This window comes from Schistocerca gregaria, chromosome 6, assembly GCF_023897955.1.
Source record: "Schistocerca gregaria isolate iqSchGreg1 chromosome 6, iqSchGreg1.2, whole genome shotgun sequence".
In the NCBI taxonomy this organism is placed as follows: domain Eukaryota; kingdom Metazoa; phylum Arthropoda; class Insecta; order Orthoptera; family Acrididae; genus Schistocerca; species Schistocerca gregaria.
In genome coordinates, this window is record NC_064925.1 from 563,335,982 (window position 1) to 563,353,852 (window position 17,871).

General features: G+C 46.7%; 1 protein-coding gene and 1 pseudogene across 1 annotated transcript in view; one reads left to right on the plus strand and one right to left on the minus strand.

Moving 5' to 3' along the window:
- The window catches only part of LOC126278940 (protein dachsous), a 287,615-nt gene that overhangs the window by 156,387 nt on the left and 113,357 nt on the right, over window positions 1–17,871 (plus strand). The window contains exons 12-15 of the mRNA XM_049979218.1: window positions 3,274–3,495; window positions 12,119–12,345; window positions 12,430–12,586; window positions 15,518–16,007. Of these exons, the coding sequence (XP_049835175.1) occupies window positions 3,274–3,495; window positions 12,119–12,345; window positions 12,430–12,586; window positions 15,518–16,007 (1,096 nt within the window). The remainder of the gene's footprint in view (window positions 1–3,273; window positions 3,496–12,118; window positions 12,346–12,429; window positions 12,587–15,517; window positions 16,008–17,871) is intronic.
- Window positions 11,582–11,699, minus strand: LOC126279248 (5S ribosomal RNA; annotated as a pseudogene).

A 17,871-nucleotide genomic window follows, 5' to 3' on the forward strand; every position in this document is an offset into this window, starting at 1 on the left:
TAGAGATCTACTACCGAATACTGAGATTTGAAAATGTGTGCCGGACCGGGACTCTAACCTGGCTTTCCCGTTTGTCTCCAACGGTTACCTTAACCACTTCGGCTATCCTTGCACGTTTCTCTCCAACGGTTACCTTAACCACTTCGGCTATCCTTGCACGTTTCCCCAGTCCGACCGAAACTTCTATATGACACTGTCTACGTCCGTATACCGTAAATCGAGTGGACTACTATAGCCGAAGTGGTTCAGGCAACTGCTCGCGATAAGGTGGAAATCCGGGATCGAGCCCCCGTCTGACAAAGTCACTATTGGGTAGCAGATCTGTACCTAATACTGCTGATGTCAGGGAGTTTAGAGGAAGCGAATTAATTTCGAAGTATTTCGTACAACTGTAGATCGTCAACAGTGTCTGTTCTTTCACACATGCACTTTAGGAGGATCAAGGAAAGACAAACCAGATAACTCCAGGCTGGACAAAGGCAAAATTCGCAGAATGCTGGAAACCACCTCTGGAGTGCCTAACAGCCGACATGGCTGGAAGCGCTGTGTTACAGCCTGACACCAAAACTGTGAGATATACCATACCAGTCTCTCGCCTATTTATTAAAGATATTTATGATTATTATGAAGCTCTAGCAACCGTTTTTTTCTAAGTGCAGCACTTTTTTTACTGAGTCCTCCTTGCCCTTAGCTCGCTGAAGCGTTTACGCACGTGTATGTTTAAAGCACACAGTCATGTCTCGGCGTCCCGAGGTATCGCTCTCCTAGTCGACTGGTGGGGAAGCAGCGCTCGGTCGCGCTCAACGCCTCCTCCCCCTCTCCCTGCCCCTGTGCTGCCGTTTGGTGAGGACGCCCTTTGCGGGAGCCAGATGGGGCTGCCGCGCTGATATTTTACCGTGAGCACCGCGGCCTGCCGGCGACAATGGCTCCGGCTGCCCACGTGGAGCGTAGCGCGCCCGCACCGGCCGTTTGCCGCCTATCACGGCATGCAGCTCTCAGCGCCGTTGTCGGTCCGCTCTTATACAATTCTAATATGGTTTTTACTGCCAGCTGTTTGCATGCGGCTGCTGTGGCAGGAAGACAAAAACCTCGGATTGTCAGGGCGGTTGCCACATTACACGTATCCACCTCTTGCCTGCCTGCCCTCCGACGGGGAACACGCGGCATTTGTCTAGCGTTGGAGAAGGCTGATTCTACGTACCATTTGGTGCATACAGATTTCATGAAATCATTGACACATTCTACTATCGATATGGGTTTGGACAAGCTCTCATACTCGTCCACAAATTAAACAAAATTATGCTAGAATGAGAAGTTTATAAACATCAGTTGTAACGAAACACAGTTCTCAAATATGGCGATAAGGAAATAACAAATACGAAAGAAAAGCCAACAGCAGTTTCTAACCTCTGCAAGACGCTGATCGTCTAACAACGAAATCGGAGTAGCAGCCTCAATGAGACTTTGAGTCCCATACTGTTGTGGCGCAACCATCGGCCAAGAAACATGTAGGCAGTTGCAGTCTTTGCATCAAACGCTTAGCAGCCGTAGGACACCTCTCGGCGACGCTAGGCGTCTTTCAGTATTCGCCGGACCTGGGACAACCGAGATTTCACCAAACTAGCAGGAACTACTAACCAATAAACTGATAGTGATATTGAATAAAAAAGGGGAGATATTTTTAGGGGGGGAATAAGGAGCTTTTATTTGCCTGTGCCTATCCCTTTTCATACGGAGTACGTGACTGAACTGCAAGCAACACACAAGTCAGGCACCTCTACTCAGAAGCATACCAAATAGAAAGCGATGCCCAGTGTTGCTGGAGAGCGGCAGCGAATATTTTTTTCTGTAACAAAAATTTTTCCCATGGCGTGATCTCTCACCCATAGACTTTTAATGGAAACACTTTGAAATACCGTTTATATGGCCTTTTGATAATAGCTACGTCTATGGAAACTACTATGGCCAATAAACAATATATGTGAGTAATGACGGACACACTTTATAATGAAAAATAATGTGCTGACTGGTTCTCTCAAGCAATGTAATGCCAAATATCAACAAATCATTTTGGTCGTGTAGAACTTAGTACACGTTGCTTTTACGCAGATTTCGCTATGGCTGTGAAGCAGCAAGAGAAGAACCAGGATGGCGAAGATGGAAGTACGTTTTCTCGTCTGCAGCGTCTTCCAGCAACGGGGAAAAAACCTGTTGGCTTCAAAATGTGCAGAAGGGAGAATTAATAGCGAAATGCGTCTTGTGTAACAGTCTCTAAAACTGCAGTACACTTAAGAGAAAAATGAAGCAACAAAGGGCCCCAAAGAAATATCTTTACGTAAATCACACAGCTAGAATAACAAGTTTAATTAAGTTCTTGAAATAAGTCATGCAGTAGCGATGAGTAATTTAATTCAAGTTTTGCGATGGTAAAAGGTGTGGTAGCATATCCTATCGTAATCATTACAGCCGGGCGGGGTGGCCGAGCCGTTCTAGGCGCTACAGTCTGGAGCCGGTTGACCGGTACAGTCGCAGTTTCGAATCCTGCCTCTGGCATGGATGTGTGTGATGTGCTTAGGTTTAATTAGTTCTAAGTTCTAGGCAACTGATGACCTCAGATGTTAAGTCGCATAATGTCAGAACAATAATCTTTGCAACCGAAATTTTCAGGAAGTGTTGCTGTTTAACTATTTTATCGTTATTTGCTAAGCATACCTTCAGATTTTGTTTGCGAACATGCGCTACAATTATTTTTGTGAGTTCTTTTACGACTAGAGCATAGGTGGAAGCTGTTTGTGATTGCAGTAGAGTACTGGTGGAACCTCGAGGTGTATATTTTTGTCAACTGCATTGTTCAGGACCTCTTCTTGCTGGATCCCTAACAACCTCGACGTCTGTAAGTGTTTCACTTCCACACTCACAGTAGTATGTCTCACGAAGTCCAATGCCGTACAGGTGACTTGAAAAATTTCCTACTTCTTAGCTTCATCCTTTTCTTTAAGCTGCAGATGATTTTCTGACGTAGCAGATCTTCTGAAACTAGGGTTTTGATGCGGTATTGCTTTGAGGTGCTGCGCAGTGCGTGCCTTTTAATTGGCTCGGCAAGTTTGAGGGTGACACCGTGCGAGCTGGTGTCGGCCTTTCCGCCGGAGGTCCGAGTCCTCCCTCGGGCTCGGGTGTGTGTGTTGTTGGTAGCATAAACTAGTAAGTGTAGGGACCGGTGACCTGAGCAGTTTGGTGCCTTAGGAACCCGTGGACATTTTCGCTGTGTTGCAGGTGCGGGAGGACGTGCCGGTGGGCCACGTGGTGGGCACGGTGGCGCCGGCGGACGGGCAGCCTGCCGGCCCCCACGTCACGTACACGCTGACCGAGGGGACGGCCGGCGCGCCGGGGCCGGGGCTGGGCCAGGGCGGCTGCTTCGACATGGACCGCGCCACCGGCGCGCTCATCGTCGCCCGGCAGCTCGACCGCGAGACGCAGGCCGAGTACCGGCTAGAGGTGAGGCCCTCTCCTGTCTACTCACAAACACTGCAGTACCCGCCCTGCAGGCTACACTGATACTTCTGGTGTGACCAATGCTACCTCTCGATGAACACTGAAACTCGCGAGAGAAAACTATCCCTTCATTATTATGCCCCCTAAAACATTACTCACCGTTCAGTACACACAAGGAAACACAAAATACACTTGGTCAAAAACTACCTTGGAACCCCCACCTGTCCAAAGCAAACGCCACCATGATAGTTGGCTGAAGATGGTGACCAAGTCGCACGATTCTCATGTGCTCTATCATCACTTTTGTAACTGTCCTTCATGTTTTAGCACTCCTTTCAGATCTTCGAAGGACGTAAACTCCGCCTCGTTCCTGCTTCTGTCTCATCCGTTGCCTGTTGCAGCTCAAGAAGTTCCCACCTTTTCTCAAACACGTACAACACTTTTCTGTAATCTAGCCCTGCATTGCACGTGAACCTCACTCAGTCCCAGCATCCTGGTGCATCCTCCGACCTCGAAAACCCTGGCTCGCTGTCTCGTTTCTGCTAGCTTATTCCACCTTCCTTTCATCTCTAAATTCTGTACCTGTGTTTCCAGAGTAATTGTAACCACCTGTCTCTCTGGCACTATGTGGTCAGCTGTAATCTGTCCCACCTCAGATGAGAGCTGCAACTGTCCCACCTGTCGCATCCCAGATGAGAGCTGCAACCCAATCTCCTCTCGTCTAATTGAATTCCTTCCTATCCTCTAGTTTCTTCATCCCGACTACCAACTCCTGGCCCAATGTACGTGATACACCGTTTTTCATATTAAATTCTCTCCGAAATCCTCCACATCCAAGTTTCTCACCTACTCTCACCAGAAGCCATTGCCGCTATCATCCTCACAGAGCAGAAAAATTTGCATCATCGTCGAGATGTGATTAAGATCGCGTTTCACATTGACGTGTTTTGGTAAGGCTGAAGAGTGCAAATCTGCCGCCCTCTACGACGGGTATGTGAATAACAGGTAAATAATAATGATGTATGCAGCCCACGGTAAACATGGTTACAAAATGGGAAGTAGCGTGTAAATTTATAAAACCAATAGAACACTGCGAAGGCTACGTAAAACGCAAGCGTGATAATTTTTTAACATCCTTAAGAAATGTGTGAGAACTAGTTACTTAAAGAAATGCTGCATTGTAATGAATATGTCATCGTAAATGTAAATTTATGCCTTTCTGGGATGTGCACCCTGTGTCACTGACATCATATCAAGCCAGTACCTATCACTGACTTTATTCCCATTGATTCCATTAAGTGCAGTGTCTTTTATTTAACTGACGGAAACAGTACAGAGTTTATTTTTTTTGGGAAACGCCTCTGCAGTTGGGGCTACAGACGTCAAGGAAAGATACGGCAATAAATGTTATTCAGCAGCTGCAAATAGCTGAAAGAAAGTGATAAGAACAAACTACTGAATTTGGAAGGATACCCAGGAAAAGCAAGAATCAAATGACAGTGGAAGAGGATGAAAGAACTGGGGAGAACAAAAGAAAGAATTAAAAATGAAGTTGGAATGTTACTGTCGTTGTTAAAGCGGATTTTGTGTTCAGCGTGATTTCCGTAAATGGAGACAAACTTCAGGAAACGATCTCTAAGAAGCTAAGGACAAAGGTCTTAAGGATGGAAGGGAGATACGCCCACTTGAAGATGGAGATTAAAGGTGCTGAACCCCAGTACGAGCACGACGCAAGTGACCCACCAGCACAGAGTAAGGCAGACGACCGGTCGAACGTTCTCGACGACAACTGCCGCTATCCGTAGCACTTAGAGCACCTGCGCGCCTTATTGCCCGAGGACCTTCGTGCGCGGAGGCGATTTCGTCGCTGGTTTGTCGCCGATGTCGCACGGGTCACCGTGGTGCTAGGATTTCTGTCATCCATCCTACTCTCAGGTGGGACCACCTTCACGATAGACACTACCATCTACCTCCACAGCACCCGCTTGTGGGTAGCGCAGAGAATTGCCATGGTACGATGACAGCGAATCATCAGCGCTGGTTCTGCCTCAATATGCGGGCGAGTGTTAACGACCACCACCCCCTGAGTGTGGAGCTAAAACACTATTACAGACAGAACATTCCCACTTGTCTTGCGTGTTCTCAAGTGTGCTACCTTTCAACTCTACACTGTCAAATCCCCTTTACCTCCGTTTTCAAGTTTGTGTACCTCCTTTGGAGCATATTTCCATATGGCCTTTTTCTGCTCATTACCATCTCTTGGGTCGTTTCCTCTGGTATGGTCACATTTAACAGTGGCAGCCTTATGGTTTGACATAATAGCAAAAACTAAATGTAATAGTAATATTAAATCTCATGCCAATGAGGATAAAGTAGAATGGACAGAGAGTAACTGTATGCTAGGACAGCAGCGAAAATGGGGTAAATACTCGATACAGGCGAGACAGGAGGACTCAGAATTCTGAGTGAAGAGGGAAGAAAGAAAACTATTTCATTTGTGTAGTTACTGCAACATATTTTCCTGTAGTACCTTTGTTAAATAACTGTGGAATCGTTAGTTAAAAAAAACGTTGAAGTTCTTACCTAATCTAGTCTGGTGCACCACCTTAAAAAATAAGAGGGCTGTTTTTTCGAGTCCGATCGATCGCGAAATTAAGACCACAGTGAAAATCCGATGAAGCTCTGCATAGATGTGCTGCGCAGTGCCTCTAGTATGACCGTCGATCGCGCAGTGAGCACGTAAAGATGCATAGATCTACAGAGTCTGTCGCCAAGTGAGTAGCGCGTGCTGTCATTCGATTTCTTTCGCTGAGAGATTCCGTCTGATTTGATGCGGCCCACGTAACATAACCTGTCACGCATGGCAGCAAAGTGCGGCAGCGGCGCAGGAACTTTGAAGCTGAACGTACAGACGTTTATGATGCAGGCCGCCAGGGATGGTAGCGGCTGTCAGCTGACGATCGTGTTCAGAGAGTGTTGGATGAGGCGATTCCAAAAATTCTTCTACAAAGGGTAATTCTGAACAGTCGAAGTGCAGCTCAACAAAGACGCTTCTGCAGCGTTTACTCACCCAGCATGCAGCCCGAATCTGGCTCCCTGTGACTCTCATCTCTTTGCTCACACGAACTGCTGGCTATGAGGTCAGCAATTAGTCAGGGTCAATGAACTGCAGACTAGAGCAGAGAATTGGCGGAAAGCACAGGCGGCTGCCTTCTGTGACAAATGGATGGCGGAGTTGGTACCACGCTACGATAAATATCTAAATCGGAGCAGCGGCTGTATAGAGAAACAGGTGGAAGCTGTAGGTAAATGTTGCAAATAAAGCACTTTGGATTATCACTGTGGTTTACATTTTTCGACCGATCAAACCTTGAAAGAAAGTGGCCCTTGTACTTTCTCTTTAATTAAAACTTTTTACTTCTTCCCTGTTGAATCTGTTTTATATTCCTGTTTTCTTTTAATCTAAAGTTAATGCATATGAGATCACTTGACATTATAAGTTATTTAGGGCTGCCATGTATGAAAGTGAAACAAGGACGATAACTAGTTTGGACAAGAAGAGAATAGAAGCTTTCGAAATGTGGTGCTACAGAAGACTGCTGAAGATTAGATGGGTAGATCATATAACTAATGAGGAGGTATTGAATAGGATTGGGGAGAAGAAAATGGTACAACTTGATTAGAAAAAGGGATCGGTTGGTAGGACACATTCTGAGGCATCAAGGGATCACCAATTTAGTATTGGATGGCAGCGTGCAGGGTAAAAATCGTAGAGGGAGACTAAGAGATGAATACATTTAACAGATACAGAAGGATGTAGGTTGCAGTAGGTACTGGGAGATGAAGAAGCTTGCACAGGGCAGAGTAGCATGGAAAGCTGCATCAAACCAGTCTCAGGACTGAAGACCACAACAACAACAACATCTTTTATAAGCAGTTCTCAGGCTTAATTCAGATTAGTCCTTGTCAGGTTCATTTCCTGCTTGGCTTTGCCGAGAAGAATGTATCCTCCACAAATTCTACTAGTGTTTGATTTTTGTCATTTCAAATCTCACACTAAGAATTCCTCTCTCAAAGATCGTTCATGATTAAAGTACCTCCATTTACGTCTTGTGGTTTGAGATTGTGGCATTTATCAGCTCCTGTAACTACTCGTGGAGATCTGTCTTCTCATCAGAATGTCAACACGTTGGTGTACAGATCTGGACTGTATTCTGTAGAATATCTTTTTTTTTATTTTTTAAAGAAGTCTGACTACTCTGTTTGAGATTCTGTCAATATCTGTAATATTGTTTGCAATGACCCATTAAAAATACATTTTGTCGACCACTTCTTCTAACTCCGTTTTATCCATCTTATGTTATTTAACTTTTCTTCAAATTCCACTAACTTGTGTTCGGGTTCTACAGTTCCACCATTCATTGTAACTCGACAAAAAGGAATAAAGACAGTTGAGTTTGTAAGCTCCATGTTATTGCTTCGGCTTGATTTCTGATAGACTGCCTTCTTTATCGTAAGTGCCTACCACTTCTCCAATTTTGTAAACTTCTGCGATTCATGCATACCGCCTGCCAATATGTTGACATGCATAAGGAGATAGTGGTATCTTCTTCATCAATCTTCAGCGGCGTAATGCATGTTATCGCTCTTCATCGTCTCACCTTCCCTTGTACGATAATCAAGTCTGCGGAAGGCGACTGACGGTCTCATTTTGCATTCCTGTGCTTTTGTGACAACATGCAAAGCAAAACACACTGCTGCACGGAATTCCAACGTGGGCCTACCTGGAAAATTATCGCTTCCTGTGACAGATTTCCTTTGGCCTGTCATTCGTGCCACGGCGGCTTCATATGCGAGGCGTTGTCCATGTACTGCTTGCGATTCAGCACGACGCAAGGTTGCATTCCTCGGAGTCGCAGCATTCGTGGTGAAAGTTCTCAATCGAAAGATCTTTTTTTTTTCTTCTTAGTTTGCTGGTGAACTAACGAGGGTCTCTGCAACTGCTCCCAGTGCTACTTTTCCTTCGCCGTGGATGAATGCTGTATCCGAAGAATAGCTTATCTGTTGATCACTGTGGCAAGTGCGTGTAGTAGAATGTGTGTTTTGTCTATGTTGTCGAAGAGAGAGGGCGGTTGGAATGCCGACACATAGCCAGCAGCAATGTTACAGCACAGAGGGCTGCCACTGAGCGTAATTTCCTCTCCCGGCGGTAAGGCTCACAACCCTTCAACATAGGAGGCACTGCAGACAGGTCTAGATAATGGTGTAGAAGCTGGCGACCAGGAACTCTACCTCATTAGCTCTCCTGTCTTTATCAGTCAATGAGAATGGCATAGTAATGGGAGAATGGAAGGAATCCTTCCTGTCTAGAAAGTAATGTTACGCAGGACGGCGGGGTGAGATCATTGAAACAACTCGAAAACTTCGCAGTGCGTCAAAAAAGTTATAATTTCAATTTGTTTGTCTCAATGCACACCCCATCCCGTGCGTGGGTGGCGGGAGGTAACTTCAAAATCTTCAATGCTAATCCCTGTTTTTTTTTTTTACTCTCAGATTACGATACCACGGGAAAGTCTACATCCGTTTTGTCTGAAGCATTTTCTTCGTTTCGCCACAGATGGCACTGTAATCGGAGGACCAGTAACGGGTAGACAATCGTAATTTACGACATGCTACTCAACGGCCCTTGAATATCGAATGGGACACCGCCTCCACGCTACAGGGATAGGACAGGCCAGTATTTCATAACTTCTAATTGGAAACGACATTCGCAACGCTGTATTCCACCGACGTATCCAACGAGAGGATTATTCGACGTGTGGACGTGGCTCGAGTGAACGCTGCTCTACTTTTCCAACCACAGTAGGTGTTAAAACGTAGTACCACCGACTTAAACACACTCAGTGATCTGCTTTTGAAATTACCATACACAGGACAGGAGTATCTATGCGGGAATGTCAGTACAGGCGTTTTTGATGCGGTCGCCTATGTCCTCACGGCGTATTGGCACTTATTGTTATACTTTATCTTTTAGATATCCCCACAGAAAGAATTTCGGCGACATCAAATCTGGCGACCTAGCGGGCCAAATAACAGGGTCATCTCTGCCGATCGACCGGCTAGTGTAAACACAGTCTAATACTTCCCGTGCTTCATTTGCGTAATGCGCTGGGCACCCGTCATATTGAAACCACATACGTTCTCGAACGTCCAGGGCAATATCCAGCAGTAGCACCGGTAGTTCCTGTTCCAAAAACGTTCGATACTTTCATCTGTTCAGCGTGCCGTCGATAAAATACGGGCCATTGCGTTTCTTCCCCATGATGCCACACCATATGTTAACCGTCCAAGGACGTTGATGATCAATCTGCCGTAACCAGTGGGGGCTACACTCCAGTAATGCATGTTACGCTGGTTAACGCTACCACGGTTTGTCAATGTAGATTCATCAGGAAATAGTATCTCGGCAAAGAACGTGGAGGTATTTGCATTTGTTGACGTCCCAGTTCACAATACACTACCGAGTTAAAGAAATCGGCGCCAAGAAGTTGTTGATGCAGTAACACTTCGTATGAACGGTACTTATGACAATGCCGTATTGTGACGATACTACCTACGGACATACGGGAATCACGTCGCAATTGCAGGGCGCTTATCCGTGGGTTGTGGTGCACCGCCGGTAGTAAAGCGATTTCATTGCCTTCCTCTGCAACACGTTTGCTTCGTTTCCTTTTGCCGGTTTGTAACCTCTCATCGGACACAAAGGCGTTCACAACCTTGGAAAAGAACGAACGAGAGCGAGCTTTCTCCGGAAATCGCTCGGCATGCAAGGCAACAGAAGCGTCAACATTTCGCTTACATACTCCATAAATCAGGATCATTTCACTATTGATATTCATCGTTCACTTGCAGGTCAGTTCAACAAATGACAGGTAGATTTGCAGGCAGTAAGTATTGTAATATTTGGAGCCGCTATCTGTTCTACGTCTGCACGATACGTAAGCTCCGATTGCAGTGTACTGCCTGTTAGGATACATCGTAGTTCGCTACACGGCCATGGTGGCGCGTTGGGTAATCACCTGTTCGCTATGTCGGAAGAATACAATTTGCGAATAGAGTTCTCAGTTACAGGTTATGAAATACTGGCCTGTACTACCCATGGAGGTGGGGGTCCCACGTGCCTTTGGATATCGACGGGCCATTCAGTAGGATGTTGTAAATTACGGCGTGTACCTATTTCTATTACTCCGATTACAGCACCATCTGTCGCGAAATGAAGAAAACGCTTCAGCCAAAACGTATGTAGATTTTGCCGTAAAACAGTATCAGCAATAAAAAGCGGGGGCTGTCGTTATAGATTTCAAACTTGCCTGCCCTGCCGCCACCCACGCACGAGGTGGGGTGACGGGTCGAGTGTGGTAGCGTTGGATGTCTCCCTCCGAGACAAACAAATTCGAATTATAACTTTGTTTGATCCGATCTGTAGTTTTCGAGATATTTCCATCTCTTCAGTTGAAATGAATGTACGAGTATATTACAGTAGAGAATGTTTTCCTGAAAAAAAAGAGGTCCACTGCTTCCTGACACTGATATGAAAGAGCAAGAATAGGAACAGATTCCTGAGAATGTACATCAGGAGCAGAGCACTGGATGGAAGTGAATCATAGACCGTTAGAAATTCTGAGCAGAAACTGGACTCATTGAAATATAGTGCTTTCGAAGTACGTTAAACGTTAAGCATATAGGCAAATTACGAAATGAAGAAGCAATAGAAAGAATAGTTGTGGAGAAACGTCTTGGGAATAGTTGATTTGGTGATAGAAGGAGCAGTAAATGGAGAGAACTGTGAGGGCAGACAGATTAGAATATATATAAAAATTCTATTGAGGTTATTTGGTTACATAAAGCACTCCGTCTTCAGGCCACAAGTGGCCCATCGGGACCATCCGATTGCCGTGTCATCCTCAGATGAGGGTGTGGATAGGAGGGGCGTGTGGTCGTTATGATGGTTTTCTGTGACCAGAGCCTCTACTATTCGATCGAGTAGCTCCTCAATTAACATCACGAGGCTGGGTGCACCCCGAAAAAATGGCAACAGCGCATGGCGGCCGGGATGGTCACCCATCCAGGTGCCGGCCAGGCCCAACAGCGCTTAACTTCGGTGATCTCACGGGAACCAGTGTATCCACTGCGGCAAGGCCGTTGCCACTTGGTTAGGTAGGGATGGTAATATTGGCAGAAGATCGGATACTATCAAATCTCTTGAAATGATGGTCACTTACAAAGAAAGGAACTCACCGCTTTCTCGTAACATACTGACCAGGTCAAAATGTTGCGACATTAGTCGATGATATTTGAGAGAGTAGCCGGTTGTCGCACACTGCCTCCTACGATATTTCACTCGGGCACCTGCGAGACATACTCAGGCGATTCATCTGACATCGGCTGCCCATATAGCCGACGTTAGGTTTCGATGAGAGTCTCCGACTGCTCACCTGAAGATGTCTCGCATCTGCACAGGTGAAGTATCGGCTGCACTGCCAAAATGTCGTCAGATATGGTGGAAGACTCTAGACTGACGAGAGGCGAGAGTGCTGGGTTGAAGCGGGCTCCGCCTCTGCGGCAGGTGCGCGCGCTGGACACGTCATCGAGCAACAACCCGCAGAGCTCGGCGGTGTCGGTGCGCGTCGAGGTCGTGGACGTGAACGACAACGCGCCGCGCTGGCCGCAAGACCCCGTCACCGTGCTGCTGTCCGAGGACGTGCCTGCCGGCTCGGCCGTCTGGAACCTGAGCGCCAGCGACGCCGACGCCGGCGCCAACGGAGAGCTGCGCTACTCGCTGGTGCGGCAGCTGCCGCCGCCCGAGGAGGTGGCGGCGGCGCTCGCCGCGTCGCGGGCCGCGCCGGGGGCGGCGCTCGGCACCGCCGCCCCCGCCGCCCCCGCCGCCGCCGCCGCGCCCTCCTTCACCGTGGACGCTCTGACGGGCACGCTGACGCTGGAGCAGCCGCTGGACTACGAGGCGCTGCGCGAGTACACGCTCGTCATCCGGGCCACCGACCAGGCCGCCAACCGCTCCGAACGGCTCGCCGCCACGGTACGTGTCCCGCAGCTCAGCGGCGCGCGCAGCTTCCTCCGTGTGCTGTGCTGTAGTGGCGTGCGTGCTTTGGCCCTTTATCGGCGTCCGCTCCCTCTCTCTCTCTGTCTGCGCCACTCTCCCCATGTGGTGCCTGCCCTTGTTACTGCAACGCTGGGGGCCGAGAGGTGGGGGGGGGGATACCACAATACTATTTCTGTTGCTCACTGTCGGTAGATAAATATATTTCAAAAATAAACTTTCCAATTAGGTCCTTTACACCAAAACAAGACAAAAAAATCATGTAAATATATGAAACTTCCTGGCAGATTTAAACTGTGTGCCGGACCGAGACTTGAACTCGGGACCTTTGCCTGTGTGTGTGTGTGTGTGTGTGTGTGTGCTGTGAGCACGGGGCGTGAGTCGTGCTTGGGTAGCTCAGTTGGTAGAGCACTTGCCCGTAATAGGCAAAGATCCCGAGTTCGAGTCTCAGTCCGGCACACAGTTTTAATCTGCCAGGAAGTTTCATATCAGCGCACACCTTGCTCCAGAGTGAAAATCTCATTTTGGAATGATATAAATATATATTCGAAAATCCTTTATTTTAGAATTATTATTATTATTATTATTATTATTATTATTATGTAAGGGAATGGACGTCATCAACACACAAACTCATAATAAACGCTCTGCCTATTCTCCCCCTCTTGCTTCTAATCATGCATGCACTTGTCGAATCATAGACTGTGACACCCTTCAAATACTCCCTGATGGTGTGACAGGCTTCGATCACTCAATCATGAAGAGTTTCTGTATCCACGTGCTCCCAGAGACATTACTTTGGATAGGGCACGACCGACTTCCTTAGCCATCCTTTCATAATCCGAGGTTGACTCCGTCTCTAATGACGGGACGTTAAACTCTGATCTTCTTCCCCACTCCTTCGTTAGGTGTAGGACAAATGTCGGAACTCCCTGCCAAACATTGACATCTGGGCCCCCTCTGCCCGCACTACCAGATCGCCTGACATTTGCCTGAGAAGTGCTAGTGCTTGCCAAGGAGGCGTGGCAAACACTTTTATTTCTACAAGTGGTGGTTGAAGTTCTTAACTCAAATAACAACCCAGCAAAGCTGACCGATGGTATTCCTAAAAATATCCATAAAATGGACTTTGAAGTTTTCCTAGAGTCTTTAATTCCCCAGTGCAAAGCCAGTTTTTTTTGTTGGGCCCTGTGGGTCTGCGTTAGGATGCTTACCTGTCATGGACGGCGTAGGTTCGATTCCGGGCCAGCGCGAATTTTAAAATTTTAAAACAAAACTCCAGTTCTACGAGCATTTCCCTGAAGTGAAAAAAATATAAAGATGAAGAAAACATGATTTTTTAAGAATTTAAACAGTCTTTTGTAAAAGATTGGTAAATAAATATTTATAGTTGCAGTGAAAGCTAGATTTTTGTGTGCAATATGTCATTAGAAGTGATGAGACGTGGAATTTGTTAACAAATGACAGATAGGTGACAATTAGCATAATTTTTTGAATTATACAGGATGTTACTGACAATGACAAAGTTCGAGGTGCTGTAGTGGCTGCGTTCAGGGACGGATTGAGAATACGAACCTGTTTCTGGAAAAGTCATGCAACGACGCTATGAAGCGTTTAGGTTCCGCTGTACCGCCCGTTCGGCAGCAAACATGACTTTGTTCGGTGACGGGACGTAGGCGGGACGCCTCGCAGTGTTGTTTGTCGTTTGGTGATCGGTGGTGCTTGCACGATCGCCAGTGGGGAAGGTGGGGCTAGCTGCTGCGTTGGCAGGTATTGTCCCCTACGAACGCGATGCTTTGTTGCCTCGGCAGATGACGGTTTTGGACACGGGTTTCCGCCTGCATTTCATTTTCTTCTTGGAACCGTCTAAGATCTCCAATTTTTTTTTTTTTTTTTGGTATACAGGAGAAAAATAATCTTGAGATGGGAAAAGGTGCCCGGAACCGTCATCTTTCAAGGCAACAGAGTATCGCATTCATAGGAGACGAGACCTGTCTATGGAGCAGCTAGCTGCATCTTCTTCTGTGTGGAATGTGGCAGTCAGTCACGATCAACGAATAACAAACGACATTGCGAAATGTTTCGCCTGCGTTTGGTCAGCGTACGAAGTTACATTTGCTGTCGAAGGGGTGGCCTGCCGGCAGGCGCTGGGGCTTATAGCTTCGACACCCTGTAGCGTGGCTGGGTGGTGTTTCCTATCCTCATTTATTCTTCAAGACACTCTCCACAGTCCCTCAAAGTGCGTCGATATCGTTGTGTAACACCCTGTATATTAATTTAAACGATGTGGGTTTCAAACTAAATGCAAAAAAAATAAAAATAAAAAAGGGGAAATAAAGAAAGAAAAAAATTCCGAAACGAGACTCGGATCAGAGATCCAGTGATTACCAGTATCGAGCGCTACCGACATTACTTCTTTATCAATATTTACTTTATGCTTCACGGAAAAGCTCGTAGAAAATGCCCCTTTCTTTAAAAATTTGCATTGACCAGGTGTCGAACTTGGGCTGATTACAAAGGAGGCGAGCCGGCTACCACTGCGCTAAAGGGTGTATCGTAAATTTGTCGTTTAATTAGGGAATTAAAGACGCTTGGAAAACCGCACAGTCGATTTTGTCGACAATTTTTGAGAGATGCGTCTAACTGCTTTGGAAAACTGATATTTGGCATCTGGACATGAGATACCTCGAGTGTAACAAAATTACGGAAATTCGATGCCATGGGGTGTTTTTGTAAGTGGTGTATTACTTGAACAGCATAATGAGTCACGTGTAAAAACTACTGTGAGTCGTTCATAAAACTGTTCCAGTCACCTGTATCCCTGGCCCACTACTCTTTCAAAATTTGGTCCTTGACTCCCTGTGTGGTCCCCGAAGCAGTGCGGTGAGGAGTGTGTGTGCCGGCCGACAGGTGACGGCGCGCGTGGTGGTGCGCGACGCGAACGACAACAGCCCCGAGTTCGTGTCGCCGGCGGCGTCGGCGGCGGTGGCGGTGGCCGAGTCTGCGGCGGCGGGCGCGCTCGTGTGCCACGTGCTGGCCGTGGACCGCGACGCCGGCGACAACGGGCGCGTCTCCTACTCGCTGGCGGGCGCCGGCGCCGACGCCGACGCGGCCGGCGTGTTCGCGCTGGACCGCGACTCGGGTGCGCTGCGGCTGCGCCGGCCGCTCGCCTCGCTGCCGCCGGGGCGCCGCGCGCGCGGCTTCGCCCTGGACGTGACGGCCGCCGACGCCGGGTCGCCGCCGCGCGTCGCCCGCCGCCCCCTGCGCGTCGCCGTCGCCGCCGCCGGCCGCGCGCCGCCCCGCTTCCTGCGCGCCGCCTACGCCGCCAACGTGTCCGAGGACGCCGCCGTCGGCGCCTTCGTGGCGCGCGTCGCCGCACGCTCCGCCGAGAACGACGCAGGTGCGTGCGTGCGGCAGCAAGTTCATCGCCGTCCTTAAAATATTTAAAGAAAGTAATGTGCAGAAAATTGCAGAATGTCTCGCCACACAACTAGCAGCACAGAATCACTCCGTCGTCCTCTTTACACGACAGACTTCCTTGTCCCAGTCAAGCGCCTACCACGCCGTAGCGAAGAAGCGAGGCAACTGTCCCCCAATTGAAGCAGCTGATCGCCGCCATTTGCAGGGATGAATCCCAGTACTGGGGTTGTGACTTGGAGGATATGACACGCAACAAGAGCAAATTGAAGCACAGACTAACCACATGTTTGTCTAAAAAAATACTGACTATTTTAGTGTATTTTAAAAGTATACTTAAATGAATGAAGTTTCCTGATTTCCGAAATACGTCTGCATAGAGACGCGAAATTTAAGAATGTAAGGCTCTTTCCTGACAAGGTGGAGCAAGTTTACGTCGAGCTATTTTCATTAGATAATTACGTGAGACTTTGAAAGTAGCAAACAGTATGATTATTATTTAATTCACATAATTTTCCTGTCAGGTTCTGTTTCATTTTTGCCAACTACTGTATACATTTTGCACGCTTACTTTTGCTTAGCACAGTATCGTTCAGAATTTAATTTTGGTATGATTAATTGTAATAACCCAAATGACTTTAAATACCGTAGCAATTTCATTCGCACGTTAGTTTTTAACACTGATAACCTGAAAGTGGTTGAGTTTGCAACATTTGATCAAATATTTGATCATTTACGAAGTATAAACACCACCAGACAAAACATGTTAAGTACCTAAACGGAATTATTCGACCTACCTCTGATTCATACATAATATATATTTGATTAAAAATCTAAATACCTATCATGTGCCTAGTTCTTTCATTCAGTTCAACTTAGTACATTAACCCTGTTAGTATTTTAGTAATTTATATGAAAATACAATATAAGTACTTGACACGCAACAAAGTAGCTTTTTTCGTAATCTAACACTGCAACTTTTTCCCCATGTAACTCGCAATTTTTGTAGCAGAAAGTTTATTAGATACAGTATAAGGTGTAAATATAAACATCAGGTTAGGCTATAGAACAATCTGCTGTCACTTACATTTAGCATTTGCATTAATTGGCTTTGCAAACACTATACCTTTTTCATATGAATTGGAAATCCAAATGCTGTCGGTATAGCATCGTCCTTCAGTTGACGTCTATTTACATAATTTCCCATGTAACAATTCTCTTCAAAACGAAGAGAGCACAGTAAATGATTTGCTGTCGGTTGGAAGTTCTCTCTTCCCAGTAGGAAAAATCCATTTCCGGTTTAGAAAATCATTTGTAAGGGGAAACCTCAACCAAAGCAAACGCTCATGATGTATTATTTCTACATGGAAATACTTTATACAAGTAATAGAAAGTAACAAACAACCAGAAATGACTGACCTGTGAAATGTAACATTGTTTCCGTCTTCGTTTTTGCTTCCATTCTTACTGTTAGAACTAAAAGCAGCTCACAAACCAACCACTGTTTCCGTGCAAATGGCGGCCTCTATCACGTTCAATGTGGCGGCGCGGTCTAGTTTTTACTCAGTACGTCTGTGGTCCCAGTTGACGACTCGAAACACGTGAGTCCAGTGCAGCTCCCCTGGCCTTTTTTTGCAGTACTCAGTCTCACCTGTTTGGAGTCATCACTCTCGTTTACAATTCAAAGCCAAAATTGCGCTCGTTTTGAGAGCGGTCTGCTTCTTAACGGTGAAAGTCGAGTTACGAGGGACTACCCATTTTACAAAAAGATAGAAATATAGTAGCAAGGAGTGATAATACTTTATCAATATGTACACCTAAATTCATAGTGGAAGTTACTGTCAAAA